The sequence below is a fragment of the Periophthalmus magnuspinnatus genome, chromosome 9 (assembly GCF_009829125.3).
Source record: "Periophthalmus magnuspinnatus isolate fPerMag1 chromosome 9, fPerMag1.2.pri, whole genome shotgun sequence".
In the NCBI taxonomy this organism is placed as follows: domain Eukaryota; kingdom Metazoa; phylum Chordata; class Actinopteri; order Gobiiformes; family Gobiidae; genus Periophthalmus; species Periophthalmus magnuspinnatus.
In genome coordinates, this window is record NC_047134.1 from 27,991,364 (window position 1) to 28,008,551 (window position 17,188).

Below are 17,188 nucleotides of genomic sequence, written 5' to 3' on the forward strand. Positions count from 1 at the left end.
ACTGAGGAAAGACTAGCAAGAAGGCCCTGTCCTATCTGTTGTAATAAAGAATAAACCTTTTTTGTATTTCATAACTCACCAGGCTTCACAAATGGATTATTATTCATCAAGATATAAGTTTCACGACATTCACATCACCATTTTTTGATGATGAGTGCATCTAATTGATGAGTGCATCTCTTGTGCATCTAATTAGTGGGTTATCAGATTATTATTTAGCAGATTTAGAAGAGAGGTAGGGTCATAAAAATATGTATACGCAAATATAAAATCTGAGGCGCTCTTCGAGGGTTACGTTCAAATCTTAGAAAATGTGGCCCTTCACTTAATAGTGGAAAAAACTGGCAAGGTACAACCTCGAGGCACACAGACTGATTATATTAAAAGCCCTTTATTACATAAGGAGTCATTTTAACTGGCCATGTAAATGCACACACTGACGCACACCTCTTCAAACTGCTCTCCTCTTTCTCTTGTTTCTTTACTTGGTTGAGCAAGTTGTACTTTTTTGTGTTTTGTTGTCTAAGCATTTTGTTGGTCTTCTAATGTATTTCCTTTTTCATTTGTTGTGCCGAATGTGGCCGTGACGGATGCGTTTGGGTTTGCTTTGTATGCAGGAGAGCTCCAGAGCTGCCCTGAAGATGAAAGACTGCCAAATGAGCGACCGAACCACGCAGACCGAACACACAGGGCCAGAGGTGAGTGTGCGCTGACAAAATGGACCCGCTCACTACTGTTCAAAGCCGCTATAGCCACTGACTGTTTATGAAAATGTGTGTTATGGAAGCACTCAGATTATATGTACACACAGAGCCAACGTGGATCTGCGGAAATCCTCTTTGGAATCTGTGCGGGACAATGCTTTTCTCGTCTGCGCTGCAAAAAAGCAATATCTGTTATGTGGATTTCAGTATTTATTATGTAGAATATTTTAAGTGCAGGTTACACTACACATTTCACTAAAATATATAACAGTTTTGCCTAGGTTTTTGTCTGTGTAATCCTTCAGTTGTTCAAGTATGATCCATAACAAAAGAAAAATTTCTGTCAGCTGAACAAAGGTTTTAGACTGAAGATGTTTCACCGCTCATCCAAGCCGCTTCTTCAGTTCTGGTCTGATTTCTGGTGGACACTGACTTATATTTATCTGAAGGGAGCCAGATTTTGGCCAAAGAAAAGAAATAGTGTGAGATGGGAGTTAAAGAAGCAACTTTTGTTAGGAAAGACAATCTATCTTTGAACAGGAATGGGCACCTTAGGCATAATTTCTCCTATTTATAACTCCATCCTCAGACCTAAATTTAAACAAGGAACAACAGTGCTAACCAGTATGTTAAAAGTTGTGAGAGCGCCTGAATTATTATGCAACTGTAAACAATAGGTGTTAGTTTCAGTGTAGTCAGCTCCTCCCTTCAGATAGATATAAGGCAGTGCACCACCAGGAATCTGACCAAAACTGAAGAACTCAAATTATCTGGGGGCCTTAGGATGAGGCTGGGTATTCCACAAGAAAAGCTTTTTAAACATACATGAAGAAATATGCCAATTCTTGTGGATTTTATCGATATACATTGTTATTTGTTGAATCTTTTGTGATGGGAGGACACAGCGCGAGTGACACATGTGCTCGGGGTTTACTACCGATTTGGCCGAACTTTCTACACGCAACCTGGTAATGCCACATTAACTTTCATATTGTCTTGCGGGCCACACAATATCATCTCGTGGGCCTCAATTGGTCCCCAGGCCAATTGGTTTGAGAGTCCTTCTCTAAAATGTTTGCCCAGCTGACTGAATCGAATTTTTCAGCTTTTTTCATTAAATGCCACTTGACAGGTGTAAAAATATGATCAACATTTACCACTATCCCACCAAGTCAAGTAATAATTAGACATTCTAATTATCCAAATGATCTTAAAATAAGGAATAATGCATTGAAACTAGTCAGATGATGTAGTTAAATCAGTTAAATATATATTTACTTGTCAATATCTCATAAGCTAAGAATCATATCCTGAATTCAAGTTATTTTAAAGCTGTACGATGCAACTATTTCCCACTTGCTGGTCTCTGTGGAAATGCTATTGCTTTGCTTGTATGGGATTAAACTAATCTAGCTCCATGGAGACGAACGGTTTGTGACAACGGGCCAAGGTTAAGGTCAGATCCATGGAGAGGCAACTCTGCTGTGTTTTTCGAGGTATTTTCCAACAGTAAAAACGCTTAACTGAACAAATACCAGGTAGATAAGTTTAATGTCATACTGTGGAACATTCCAGGCTAAACAGTATCATCTCCAAGAGTCAAGCGGCACACCATCCAATAGAAAAGTTACATTGTGCACTTTAATGTATGGAATTCATGTTATCGTCACGTGCTTGTATCCATGGAGACACTATTGCTTTGCTTAGAATGTTGCGGTAAGGCATTAAACTAAACATCTCCATGGAGACAAGCAGGTGGCATGCCCCTCCCAGAAAAGTTACACGGTGAACCTTTAACTAAGCTAGATCTTCTTATGTTTGCAGTGTTTATTACATTTCTACCATTTCTTCTGTATCTGAGCAGAATCGTGTGTAATCCATCTTCCTCTTCTTAAAGCTGTTTTGCTGCGCAGACGTTCACATTATAAACTACAGCTCGCTCTTTTCTTGCTTTGAGTGCGGCGGAGTTTGTGCTGTCTCCCGCCCTCTGCTGACAGTTTGGGAGCGCAGCAGTCCTAATGGATGACTGTCTAAAAATGGGACCTGTAGCGGAAATGGGGACGTGGTTTGGGCTATCCTTCTTCATTTGTCTTTTGCAATATTTTTTCAGCTTTGTCACTGTTTGAACACATTTACAAGAAAAAAAAAAACATTGTTGTAGCTGTTTTGTTGGCAAAAGCTGGCATTTAGCATTATTTGGCATCAGAGGTGGGCGGGGAAGTAGCTGTTTGGGGAAAGTACTATTCAAGTAATAGTATTTTTAACATTAAACACAGCAGATTTTTCACCCAAAATGTGTCTTGCCCCCAGATTTATTGTATAAGCTGCTCTTGAGGTCAAAATATGTCCCCTGAGTGCTGTCTGCATCCAATTAGAAAGCATTTGTAGTTATTCTTAGCTTCACCATCATGATACAACTTCACACTAGCCTCTGAAAGTTGTGAAAAATGCTTATAAACTCATCACCGTGAATCAATAGGTGTTCTGAATGCATAAAGTAAGTGAGGAAAAGCTTTGGACCTCTGCAAATTATGTAAAATAAACTAGTTCTGTTTTGCACGTTTTTAAGACGGTGAAACTCAGGTACAGCGTCTTTAACTGTCTGGGCATAGTATCTCATTTATAATTTTAAGTTGATTAAGTTTAATTATCAGAAAGTCTAAACAAAACAACACAAAACTGACAAAAAAACTAAATATCTGAACGAACGCGGCAAGAATCACACATGTTCAAATCATTTCATATTGTTGACATGAAGTTTTGATCCTTTATAGACTAGACTCAGTGGGAAGAGTAATTAAAAAATATCTACTCAAGTAAGAGTACTGTTACACTGTCAAATATATTACTCAAATAAGAATACGAGTATGAGAAGTACAATGTTATTTAAAGAAGTTACTCAAGTATATATATTTGAGTAACTTTACGATTGGTGTTTTTAAGTCAGAATTTTGTATCTGCACATTTTAAACTTGTTTGACTTATCTGTGTCTTATAATAGACCTAGACATGTTCAATTTCAAAGATAAGAATTGCAAACCTAATATATTCAAAATGAAAGGCAATTATCCAATCAGAAAGCAGACTGAGCTCCTCACTACAACTAAAACCAGCTGGAAATAAACCTAAAACACTCTATAATGTTTCCTTAAATGTCAGACATCCTTGGTTCATTTATGAGTGTATTGTAATTTTCAAAAAGATGTTCCACACGCATGTTCCTTAATCTACTCCTAAAATATGAAACTATAAGTAAATGCGTGATTCAAATGTTTTAAGCACTAAAGCGTAAACAGTAAATGGCCCTTATTTCTGATTTGTTTATTACATCAAGAGATCTTTTATGAAAATCAATAGTCGCACACGCAGCAGTCTCAAATTTCTTCATTACTATTCAAAGCTGAGTTTATTCCCAGACACCCGGAATAATTATAATTAAGTTAATTTGAAGTAATATCCTGACGATAATTACACTCATTTCCACACCAGTCGTCGTGGAGAGCCAGAGTGCTGTTTTATACAAAGTGTGGTGAGTTTAATGTGAGTGCTCTCTCTATTATGTCAGTATTGTAGGTGGAGGGCTTTGTTTTTCAAATCTTTATATGGACTTGTATTGAAAACTCTAAAAACATGTGTTGTTATCTGTGTTAATGGAAATAACACAAACTAATGAGGATTTATTTAAGGGCATAGGACAGCAAAAATGATTTTAAAAATAACAGTTATTTGTTTGTTTTGGGGTTTTTTTTATGTTTATTTTTTTTTCAGTTGTGTTTGGTTGTGTATGCTGAAAATGTGTTAAAACATCCATTGTTACTGTGAGCGGGCTTGCATCTCCACAAACCTGACTCTTATTTGACCTGGAAGAGGGCCTTTTTCTGCTTGTTTCCATGGAAATCTTTTTCCTTTGGCTTTAATATTCCACAGTATGGCATAAAACTGGGGGCGATGGTAGCTCAGTTGGTAGTGTGGAGTGTTGGTCCTCTGATCCGAAGGTTGGCGGTTCAAATCCCGTTCTCACCATTTGTAGAACGGTCAGATCCACTGACTCACAGGTTGGTGGTGCGATTGTTGGATGAATGTTTGTGTAGATGGGTGAGTAGTTCTTTGATGTAACCCGCTTTGAGTGAAGGTAGAAAAGCTCTATATTTATAGTTTTAACTTTCTATTTCCATGCATTCATAGAGGTGACATGCCACCACCAGAAGGTTACAGAACATACCTTTAACTAGGTTCTCTACAAGTCAGCAATGTATTAATCAAATGCTATTATACCCCAGGTAAGCTAAGATATAACTATAAGAAAAATCACTGACAAATGTGTTATGCTAGCAGACTATAGGAGTCTCTTTACGGCCATAATAAGTAATGTGTAATTAGAGCTAGCAGCATCAGAAAACTGCTTTCAGTAGCCCAAGTATTATGCAGTTTGATTAAAGTTCACATTACAAATGACTTGAAGGCTCCCTGTACAGTGAGTGGAGTGAATACAGCAGAAGGAATATATTCATCTTTGAGAGGATTTGTGCTTGTATCACCAGCCGTTGGGATAAAAACAGACAGGGCATGTCTCGATTAAAGACATGCCCTGTCTATATATAGATAATCAACTAAAAGGGGGCGTGGCACCGGCAAAAAGATCTGAAAATTATAATCTTATTTATTATTATTTCGACCTAATGCAAAATTGAATGAATGAGCTGACTCACTGCCAAATTAAATTTACCTGTTGCTACCAATAAAGTAACCTTGAACCTTGAAAAATCTCTGTATTTACACTGAAAAACTTGTAAAAGGCAAACTCCCAGAACTCCAAGTAACTCAGCCCTTGCCTTCTCCTTTCAGTGGTTCATATAAATCCTTAAAATCCTAATAAAATAGTTAGTCGACTAGTACAAAATTGGGCTGATTACGAGTCCGCCATCCCTTTAAAACATGCCTGTCTAGAGACATATTTAATATGAGGTAAACAGAGCTAACCCTGCTGCGCCTTTATTTATACCAGTACGTAAGTGGAGAGGACCTGGCCCGTGCTCTGTCCTTATGTTGCTACTGTCTAATACAAGACCAGTGTGTGGCTATAGCGAGCCCCATATGCTGCTGGCCGAGTGCAGAGCTTAATTATAGGACCAGCTGGTTCCTTGCTAGCGAGCGATGCTATAGCTGCACAGGTGACGTAGCTCAGCCGTGGCGTGCAGCATGTGCGGCCTGGTTTGGGCCCTCCTCCTGCACAGAGCGTGAGTGGCTATGTAGGTTAGCCACCCCACTGCATCCAGGACACTCTGATAGCAACAGAAAGTGTGTCTACAAGTGGGACAGCTATTTCTACTGCTTCAGAGGTCACGCCTGCTCTCCTCTCTGTACATTTACCTCTCTTCTGTTTCTTCTTCTTCTTCTCCTCCCCTTCTCATCCTTCGCTCGTTCAGGACTCTAAAGTGAGCCTGGAGGTTCTATTTATTCCCTGTCTTTAGGTTCTCCTTCCTCTTTTCTCACTGCAGGTTTTCGTCTCCATTTTGAAAAGCAGCAGACATCGCCCTGCTCTGATTTCCCCGGACACAAAGTCTATCCTGTCCCATAAGTACAACTCTAGGACTTACTTCAAAGTTATGTACCAACTTTAACAGGGTTACGTTGTCAAAGTGTGCCAGGAAGAAGGGAATGCTATACTGTCTGTACCCAAAGGGCTCATGGGAACTATTATGAGGGTTGGGTTTTTTTTACCAAGGATATTTTAAGTTACAGTTTATAGTCCCCATAGGAAAATTTTGTCCTATGCATTTGACCCATCCTTCAATGAAACTGGGTCAACCTGTCAGGAGCTGTGGACCCATCTCCTTATCTTGAGCTCGTCTTGGTCAGGACTACCTTAGCTGAAGGATTTGACCTTTTGTGCATATTTTGGGTTGATGGGGGAAACCGGAGAACATGGAGGAAGCCCACCCAGACACACAGAGAACATGCAAATCAGAAGTAGAAATCTAACCCATAACCTTCCTGCTGTTATGTTACTGCACTTAGCCATCATGCCATTGGTTCGTTGTACCAGCATAGCACTGCATATGAATTGAGTCTGATACAATAATGAAAATACATTTGATTCTAAAAGTAATACACAAGTACACATGAGTAGGCAAAACATACATTTTGTGCATAAAATATATATCGACACCACCCCTTTATCAGTGTCCTATTGATGCTTTGCAGGAACATCATGCTGGGGTGTTCTACATGTAGCTCTATGGTAGAATGTTCTAGCAGTTACCATGGAGACACAATGAACACATTTGCAAACACTGCCCTAAAAGTTTTATGATAATCTGAAAACTAATTTTTTTCTTTGTTTTTCATTGATTTTCCAGAGTGTAAATCGCACTGGAGTATGAGTCCACCAGCCAAAAAATGCATAATAATGAAGAACAAAACATATATTTCACATGTAAATCGCATCTGCCCCCCTCTCACAGACAAAAATCACATCCAACTCTTAATAACATTGAACTGGTTGCATTGTTGCATTTTGTCATCATTCTCAGGTCCCTGTCTGTATGTCCCTGATTTGTGCACCTTACCTGACACCATCATGCTGCTACAAGAACTGTCTCATGTTGTACTGAAGCCACACTGGGTTAATGTTTACACTTGGGTTTAAGGGGTATTTATTATTTATGGGTTTGCACTTTATGGGATGCTCCAAACGCAATTTCGTTGTTCTTCTGTGACAATGACTACAAATAAATTGAAATTGAAATTGAAATTGAAATTGAAATTGAGTTGCACCCCCGGCCAAACTATGAAAAAAAAGTGCAACTTATAGTCCGCAAAAATATGATAATTTCATTTGGGCAACTCAACTTTTTCCTCTATCAACAGAGATGACACCAGACAGGAGTAGGCAGAAGAAATATAAATACATACCCCTTCTTAGATAAAAAACAAAACATGTTTTTAGCAGGGTAACAAGTCATAACTTATAACCCTACTTTCTTTTTGGCTACCTCCAATAATCAAAATACAAATACAAGAACAAGCACAAATACAACTAATAATAACGACAACGACTTTGACAACAACAATAATAATAATGATCGACTACATGGATTTAATCAACACATTTTTGGGAGCCCATTGTTGGTCCTGTTTAGGCTTTTGATTTTCAACAAAAAGGTGAGGAGCTAATTGAAACACTGTTGACTAATGCTAGCTAGCTTGTGACTGTAATTTTATGTGTGACTTGTTTAATAGCACAAATGAGCTCACCTGTAGTAGTTCAAACTAAACTAGCTCTTTCTGGTCAGATTATGTTAAAATAAAGCTCAAATCAAAGTCTAACAAACCTCAGATAAAGCAGTGCCTACAGTTAGCATCACAACCGCACACAGTTGATGATCAGCTGCAAAGTATCAATTGATTTCTGAGTTTGTTTTGGTGTTTTCTTTTCCGTAGATTTGAACAAATATTACTCTTGTTCCCTTTACTATGGGTGTAGTTAGGCGTGCAACGGAGACAGCGCCCCCTGTGAACCCCGTTATGTAGCGTGGATGACAATGGCAGGTATACGCCAAAGTGTGAAAACTGCAGAAGAAAGGCAAAATAAGAGGGTTAGCAAAAACAGGCAAAATCTCTTTATGTCTGTGGAGATGCTTAGGAACTGGAGGTTGGCTTTTTTCAGTGAGCTAATTTCATGGGTATTCTTAAAAGTGGTGTTTTTATAGCACAATCAAACAGTACTGATGGTTAGCTTGCTGTTCCTTTCTTCCGCACAGTTTAACCGTCTCTCTCTATCCTCGGCAGATTTCAACAACTTTTTTTAGTCTCCTCCCTCCGGCCCCAAAGCACTCTACTTTTATGTCCACTGAATCGGTGAAGACTGGGGAACAGAAAGAATAGTTTTAGAATATTAATAATTCTTTGGTCTATGCTTACTTTTGAACAGAGCGGCAAATTTAAAGGCGCTGTACCTGATTTTTAACGTCTTTGCGTTGGTCCAAAGTGACTCAGCACTTACCTTATGCATTTAGAACGTCCCAATTATTAAGTTTGTAAGTGCTTTTCAACTTTCAGAGACCAGACGGGATTTTGTCGTCACGTTAAAGCTCACAGCAACTAGCATGCTAATCCACACTTCCTGATTTTCATCTTATATTTAGACATAGTGGTTTATTTTCTCATTTATACCTACACATTACAAACACAGGTGGAAAACTTGTCTCTCAAATGTAACAGTATTCTCACTTAAGTAAAAGTTTTGGTTACTTTTTCCATTGTGCGTAAGTCTAAAATTGAAAAAAACTCTTTGTGTCGACAGCATTCACTGATTTGCGCTTTTATGTTTCTTCCACCGCACTTTCAGGTATGATTTAGTTTGTAGTCTCCTCCCTTCAGTCCCAAAGCGCTTTACTTTTATGTCCAGTGAATTGGTGAAGACTGGGGAACAGAAACAATACTTTTAGTCTGTCAGTAACGTTGAACAGAAATTCAAATTTAAGGACATGTTTTGTCTGATTGCCTTTTATTATATTAGCTATTATCACAGTTGTCTAGTTCATCAGCCAGGTGGAACACTGCCTCTCAACTCAGTAGTTCTGCAGCAAAGATTTAGTAAGAGCAAAATAGTTTAGTTAAATGTCTTGATTTGCCCATTTATATAAGTAGACCAGTATCAGCCCTGGATTAATCCTACAGGTTTTGTCCCAGTTGAGACCTGGTTTAATTCTGTTTTCGTAGCAGTTTAGACCTAGTGTAGTCTTGGACCTGGTTTAATAATTACAGGTATACAGACCCTAGTACCCTTAATTTAAGAAACTGTATAGCCTACTCTTACAGCTTTTTGTGTTTTGCAGTCATAACTGAACCTTTATGTCCAGAGCCTTAAGTATATGGACAATCTGTGCCTCGTGTGAAAGAACCTGATCAGCACTGATTAATGATTGGCTGCAGGGGCTCGGGTTTAGGTTGTGAGGATTCGAATCAGAGAGAGTCCTTTTACGTTTAAACCAACTCGATTTCAGCATTTAAACTGCCAAATTAAAGATTCACGTGAGGCTCATTCAGCATTTACCACTAAAATATAAGTAACAGGTAAATATAACAGTGTTCTTACTTGACTACACCCTTTAGCTTTTGCCTCATAGTGCTACGCCTGTGCCAGAAATTGAAAGATCAATAGATCATGATCTAAACTTCGTTCCATCTCGATGATAAGACAAGCACCTTTTAATGGACAGCCAACCCTGCGGCAGTGAGTGTGTGTGGTACTGAAGAGGAGTTACCGCTCTTTTGTTAACGCTCTGAGTCAGGGCGTCTCTTTGTCTCCTTATGTGCCCTCGCGTTTCACAACGTTTGACTTAGATCTGCACAATTTGAGTAAAAGTCCAGTGTCTCCTTCCCGGTGCCATCTGCCCTCGCTCCCCCTCCCGCTCTCTGATCCTCACCTTTTCTCTTCTCTTTCTCTCCTTCGCTTCTTATCATTATAATCCAAATTATGTAAGTAAATGACTAATTTCTCGCTATTTATGAGTGAAACCTAATTTAACGCTTGGACGTGGCAAGTGTCTCTGCTGATAGTGGCAGCACACATATGCTTTTAGGATTAATATATTGTACAAATGTATTTCATATTTAAATGTGGATTTATCTGGAATTATTGGTCCAAAGTACAAACTGTAGTGATCCTGACCCTGCTCACTATATCTGAAGTCCACCTGTCTGTTTACAGTCAGATAGAAGATGATCGAATCCAAATATGGAGGAAAAAATCATGATTCTTTTCCCCCTGTATCGCCGATCCCTAAATAGTGGAGTATTTTCTGTTTACATGTGTACACACTACATCACAGATTTATGCTCCCTTATCATCAGACAGACCTAAAACTTTCTCTCAAAAGCAGTGGACATTTGGAGAATTTCCATATAGGTCCCATAATCAGCATGTAAACAATGTGAGTGCTGCTTTTAGCTCTGAAAAACACCAAATCACTGCATAATTGGTTGTATTTGTTTGGATGCATTGCTCCGGCACAGTGTAATTCATAATGTGGCCATCTGTGAAGAGAGAACATTCAGCAGAGACTATAAGCCCTGTACAAAAAGTGGATTCTCTCATTCTAACTATTGACTAAGCAACAGGGAGTGGACTGGTTTAAGACGGAATCTGATTTCAGTCAAGTTAACTTTATAACTTGGACTGGACATTTTAGTATTTGATCTCAGATGGAGGATCGAGACCTTTGTGTAGGTTTTCATTATTGAACCAATACAAAAATCACAAAATCTTAGCACTTATTCACTATCTGTCAAAAGTTTGGACACACCTTCTCATTCAGTGTTCTTGCTTTATGTTTACTACCTTCTACACTTTAGATACTGCAGGCATGAAGCAAGATCTATGGAATTATGTTTAAAGGTTTAAGGAGGTAACTGCATTATAACATGGCTTCAAGCTCAAAGAGTCCATTTTGTGTAGTACAGTACTTTTAATGTATGCAAAGTCGTGAGTTTTTTTTTGCCCACGTGTTGCTTTGTCCTGGCTTGACTCGTGCTTTCGCTGCCGTCTTGGACTCCCCTGAAGCCCTGGGTTTGTCTGCTGATGCCTCCTTTTGCAGACAGTGATCCCTTAATGGTTCTGTGGAAAAAGCCATTTATCAAGATAACAATGGGAGTGCAGCCTCTGCCATGCACAGGTGGAAAACAGAACTCTGCTCACATCACTCATCTGGATGTGGGAGCATTTGTTCCACTATACTCGCTAATCTGTTATCTTTACTTTATATTGACTCGTCTGCAGAATCTTTCACACGCACTGTTACAGACGCAGTGTTTGAATCGGACTGAGCTGCTTGAAATAATGAAACAAATAAACTCAAAAACATCCTTAAAACAAGTCAAATGATGGTAGGTTGAGTAAATTTATCTAAATGTGTTGTTGCAGTTGCATCTCTACACTTATAAACTATAATCCACTAACTTAAAGCTCCATCACGTAACTTTTTAGCCAAACACCGCATCACCCTTGTCCTCAAAGAACTCCACTGGCTCTCCGTTACAATACCACATCTAGTACAAGGTCCTACTCATCAACCTGGTCCCTCCCTTTCTCACCGACCTCCTCCATCAGCACCACCGTCCCACCCGACACCAACCTCCTCAGTCCCCTCATCAGGACTAAACACTGGACCTTGGGGGACCGGACCTTTGCTGCCGCTGCCCACAACTTCCGGATCTCTCTCCCACAACCAATCAGGGACTCGGAGTCACTGCAGCACTTCACATTACTACTAAAAAGTCACCTGTTCAATTTGGCGTTCCCCCATTGATTTCCACTCTTCTTCTACTGTTTTCTTATTGTGTAGAAAGTTTCTTGATATTTTTTTTTCAAAAGTAGAAGCCAGAAAATGGTTCCCTTCTTCCCCTCACCTGGACTTTGTATGTGAGAATACAACAGGGGCAGGGTGGCCAGTGTAATTACAAATGGTAGCTTTAAAAACGTAACGTAAAATTATAAAAACGTCACTTTCTTTTGAAGACCGGTTGGTACAGTGAACCAATTCCACACTGCATAAATGTGACGTGTGTAGATGAAGCCTATGTTCTCAAATGAGAGTACAGTTACTTCAAAATAATACTACACAATAGTATAAAGTAGCAGTGGCCCAAGGAATTACTAAACTAAGAGTAAAAAGTATGTGGGAAATCCATTATGCCAAAGTATGTTTTCAACTTTGTCTCCATGGAATCCTGCAGACAAAGTGACGCCTCCAAAAAGTTGTGCGTTGTGTTTGGCTTTAACTCTTCTTCTTTTTTTTCCCCCTCTCTCCTAAATCCTGCTGTAAAAGTTTGTGCAGTGATGTGGGTGGTGTCCCCTGCAGTGCTGTGAAAGTGATGGCCTAACACTTGTCCAAACTAAAGCAGAGCACCATTGATTCTTTGTCTTTGCTTTTGCTGGAGGTGTGTTTGGTCCTTTAGTATCGATCCAGGGGTCAGGGGAATGCTTCTGTTACTGATACATGCACGCGGCGCCCTGAATACTTCTACACAGCCTCAGTCTTAGGGAGACTTTGGTTATGGAAATGAACTTTGATTTTGGGTTTTTGGATTTATTGATGATTGCACTTTATTCAGTAGTTTACTATACAGTGCAACTATTATTTTGTGGATTTCACACAGCACATTTTGTAGCTCTGTTCCACCTTGTGATGTCATGTGGCAATACAGGAAGTGCTCCACTGTGTTTTTAAACTCTATACACCTTCACTAGAACAGTTTGGATAATTTCAGCCCTGGAATTGCCAATCTCTACTGAAGAAAAGGTCAAATGTAGCTGTTAATTTGGAAAAAACACTACCACTACATGACATGACAAGGTGGAACAGAATATTTTGAGCTTCGGAGATGTAGACAAATAATAAAGGATTATTCTGACATATATGAATGAAACAAAACACAACTCCAGGTATGTTTTTGAGGAGATAACATTTTTCTAACATGGCTTAAAGCTCACAAGAGTCAGTTTTGTGTAATCCCTTTAAAATTCAAGTTTATGTAATACAGTTAAGCAGTGTCTCACACGGTCGAACGCCTTTCTTAAAATGTCCCTGTCCCTGCCTCTGTGGAGTTTTCACACTTTTCACATTATCTGTAAACAGGAAATGAGCTTGTGAGTACCATATTTTCTGGAGTATAAGTTCCACTTTTTTCATAGTTTGGCCGAGAGTGCGACTTATACTCAGATGTGAATTATATGTGAAATATGTGTTTTTTTCTTCATTATTATGCTTTTTTTGGCTGGTGCGACTTATACTTATTAATCTAATTTTTTATTTCGCTGAAGTTTATAGTTTTTACTTCCACCTCCCCCCAGTGTTTGCATGTCTGTGTAAATGGGTGAGTGTTTCCTTGATGTAAAGCGTTATATAAAAACGTGACCATTTACTGTTTATATAGAGGTAATTCCATAACTGTACCATCTCACTAATCAAGTCCTAAGTAGGAAAGCATGAAAACTTATGCACTTTAAATAACCAGAGCCTCATTCTTTGCAGATATAGGCACATTTTCTTTAAAAAATATTAGCAAATTTGCAAAAGTAGCAATCAATAACATAAAACGGCCTATTATGGCATCCTGGTAATCATTTTGGCTAGTTTGCCAAAAGTGCTATTTAGATTTCGATCCAAAGTTTTTATACAGCAATTCGCAAATTACAGATTTGCTCTTTAAACCACAGAAAGACGACGGGCTGTAGATCTCATGGTTAAAAAGACCCAATCACATTCTTTTGTCTAAATAAGTGCTTTTTTTAAACACTGTCGTATCGGAATTGGTATCAAGTATCAAGTTTATGCCTTAGTATCAAAATCAAGTTAGAAATTTTAGTAACGTGACAAGACTAGTTCACATAAACCACATGTTTCTTGAGGCTCTTTGTGGCCACGCCCCTTTAGGCAGCTCCTGTGATGGACACTATGTAGGTCTCCTGCTCCTATTCCTGTAAACTAGATCATGTGCAGTCCCACACTGAGTAATGCACTGTGAGGGATAGAGAGAATGAAACAGAGGACGGGGAGATAAAGAGGAGGGGTGGAAGACAAGCGCTTTTCTGTCCTACTTAGACTTATGTCACAGTATTTTTTGTGTCATACTGGAGGTTGGCGAAATATTGTATATAATATGATTGCAAAAGAAGTTTAACGGACTTAAAAACATGAAAATCTGTTAATTTTAAAGCGTTTGTAGAGGTCCAAAATTATTCCTCACTTATTTTACCTTACCCTACATTCTGACCATCATAATTATTCACAGCAATTAGGTTTTTTCACAACTTTCACATGTCAGAGCGGAGATTTGCCATGAGCTAGCACCAAGTAGCATGCTAACAATGCACTTCCAGGTTCTCGAACAATAAAATTCTGACTTATTATGACTTCAAGAGCTGCTTATACAACATATCTGTACTGGGGAAAGACAAATACTGCTCAAATATGTGGGAAAAAATACAGGGGTTTTAAATTCTATCAACCAAACAAATGTTTTTAGAGTATTTTGTAGCTTTTTTCAGTTCAGATGTAACTCTGGTAAAGGACTGGCTAATATATACTCGTCTGAAGGGAGGAGCTAGCAGTTCTAAAACTAACACACTCTAGTTGTTTACAGTAAGGAGTTAAGCCCGTTGAACTACCCTAAGGTGTGAGCTGTCTCTTGAGTCATATTTTGCATAATTGTTTCTGCCCTAATGGTTCTATTAGCATGCTCCCATTAGCACACTCTGTTTAGCCTATTGTTTTCTTTGTTTTGGTTTGGGTCTGAGGATGGAGTGGTTAATGAGCGACAGGTTGTGCCTTAGACCTCCATTGCTGTTCAAAGATTCTTTTTTTTCTAATCAATATAGCCTCTATTCTGTGGAATCTGCGCTACGCCGAATGGAGTAGACCTCTTTGTGGCTTGGCGTTTCTGTGGATGGTTTAAAATGGGCCGATATTTTCTGATGGCTGTAAGATAATATTACAATTTCTGTTTTTGAGCTAGTTCTAGGTGATATATAAAAAGTGAGCTTGTTATCCTTGTATCGACACAATTTCTGAGGATGATTCAATTTAAAATGGGGGTGACAGTAGCTCAGTTGATAAAATACGCGAGTTCGAATCCCACTCTTGACATAAACAGTGTTGGAGGAGCAGATTTGCAGTTCGGCCACAGCTGCTACAGATGAATACTGCCATTGTGTTTTTGGACAGGACTCTCTGCCCCTCTCGGCCCCTTTAGTTTCTGTGTACAATGGTGCGTGAATGTGTGTGTGAATGGGTGAGTAGTTCCTTGATGTAAAACGCTTCGAATGCCTTGAAGGTAGAAACAAGCTCTATAAATGTGTCCATTTAACATTTATTTATTTAAATTTGCTCAACTCTGCAATCATATTTTGAAGGAATATGCAAAAAATATGAATATTAAAAAATGGGGTTTCACGCAAAATGAACTCTTTGGAGTATTTTACCATGTTGACATTGTTCTTTCATCAGAAACATGCCTGAAGTGGTATGTATATCATCCATGCATGTTTGAGGAGTCTTACGATCTCTCCAGGGCCCTATTTGAACCCTCCGTATGGTTAGCAGTACGATTCTGTTCAAAGCTCCGCCCACAAGGCTACATCACCAATGCACAAAAGTTTCACATAAATATAAACCATAAACCTGAGGTGCAGTAGTTTAATTAGCGGAATACACATCGATTTTAACGTGACATCACTCTGAACGGGGAACGACGTAGCACAGAGAGCAAAGGGGAAGACTCAGAGCTTCAGAAACTAAAATGAAATGTATTAAATGTGTTAATACATTGTTTTCAGTGAATATAGCATTTTCAAAACAGTAAAAGGTAACATGGTAATCTAAAAATACCTCACAGAAGTGCAATACCGCCTCTTTAAGTATTCTGTTTATTATAAAGAGTGCCACGCATTGATAAAAATGAAAAAAGAATAGAAACCTGAACCGCAAAACTACTACAAGCACACTTAGCATTTTGCATAACTATGGTTCACGGGCACTAAATATAAATAGTCGATATTGAAAATCCCTGGAGACAGTGGAGCTGGATAAGGCAGAGATAGGTTTGAGAGCAGCACTTTTCTGTCCTACTTAGACTTTTTTTGACACCATCTCCGTATGTGCCAGTCGCCCTGTCCCTCCATACTACATTTTCCTAATCCTTCCTCTCCCGTTCCTTTGTAGCGGATCATTTTCTCTCTTGTGATGTCTGGGGCCGTCTCTATATTTCTTCTTTTTACTTTGTCCCTTTTCGTTCGGTGTAACTTTGTACTTTGTCCTCCATTGTCCTCCGGTCTCATTCATTCTCCCATTTTTTTCAATCCCTGTCTTTTCAGTGCGGTTTTCCAGAAAATCAAACCCCATTTTGAATGAGGTCCCTTGGTTCAGATGAATAGCAATCTCATTTATATGCCACCCCAAATATTTAGTTTGTTCATAATACTTGAATCTAGGGCAGCACTGTTTGGGAAAATATTTAACTGTGATTTTTTTTTTTTTTTTTAAAACAAGCATTGCCATTGTGATTATATTTGCTTTAATAATTGGATTCTGTTCAAAGTTCAGAATTTAAAGGCATCCAGAAGAATTGACAAAAAGACTAAAATATAAACTGACAAGCTAATTTGCAGAAGATGTTTGTACAGATCTAAACTATAGTGTTAGCAGTTTTACGCAGAATAAGACAGATTTTGTTTATCTCAGCTGGTTCCTCTTGACGTGAGGAGCAGCGACTCTACTCCAAGCTCTTCCCGTGTGACTGAGCTCCTCACCCCATCTCTAAGGGAGCACATTTCGACCGCTTGTATCCGCGATCTTGTCCTTTCGGTCATTACCCAAAGCTCCTGACCATCGGTGAGGGTAGGAACGTAGATTGACCGGTAAATCAAAAACTTTGCCTTTCGACTCAGCTTTGCCTCTGGAACCCAACTCCTCTATTTTATT

General features: G+C 38.9%; 1 protein-coding gene across 1 annotated transcript in view; it reads left to right on the forward strand.

The window, feature by feature from the left end:
* Positions 1-17,188, forward strand: part of ccser1 (coiled-coil serine-rich protein 1) — a 219,496-nt gene that overhangs the window by 96,896 nt on the left and 105,412 nt on the right. Inside the window, exon 13 of the mRNA XM_055223972.1 lies at positions 618-698. Coding sequence (XP_055079947.1) covers positions 618-698 — 81 coding nt within the window. The remainder of the gene's footprint in view (positions 1-617; positions 699-17,188) is intronic.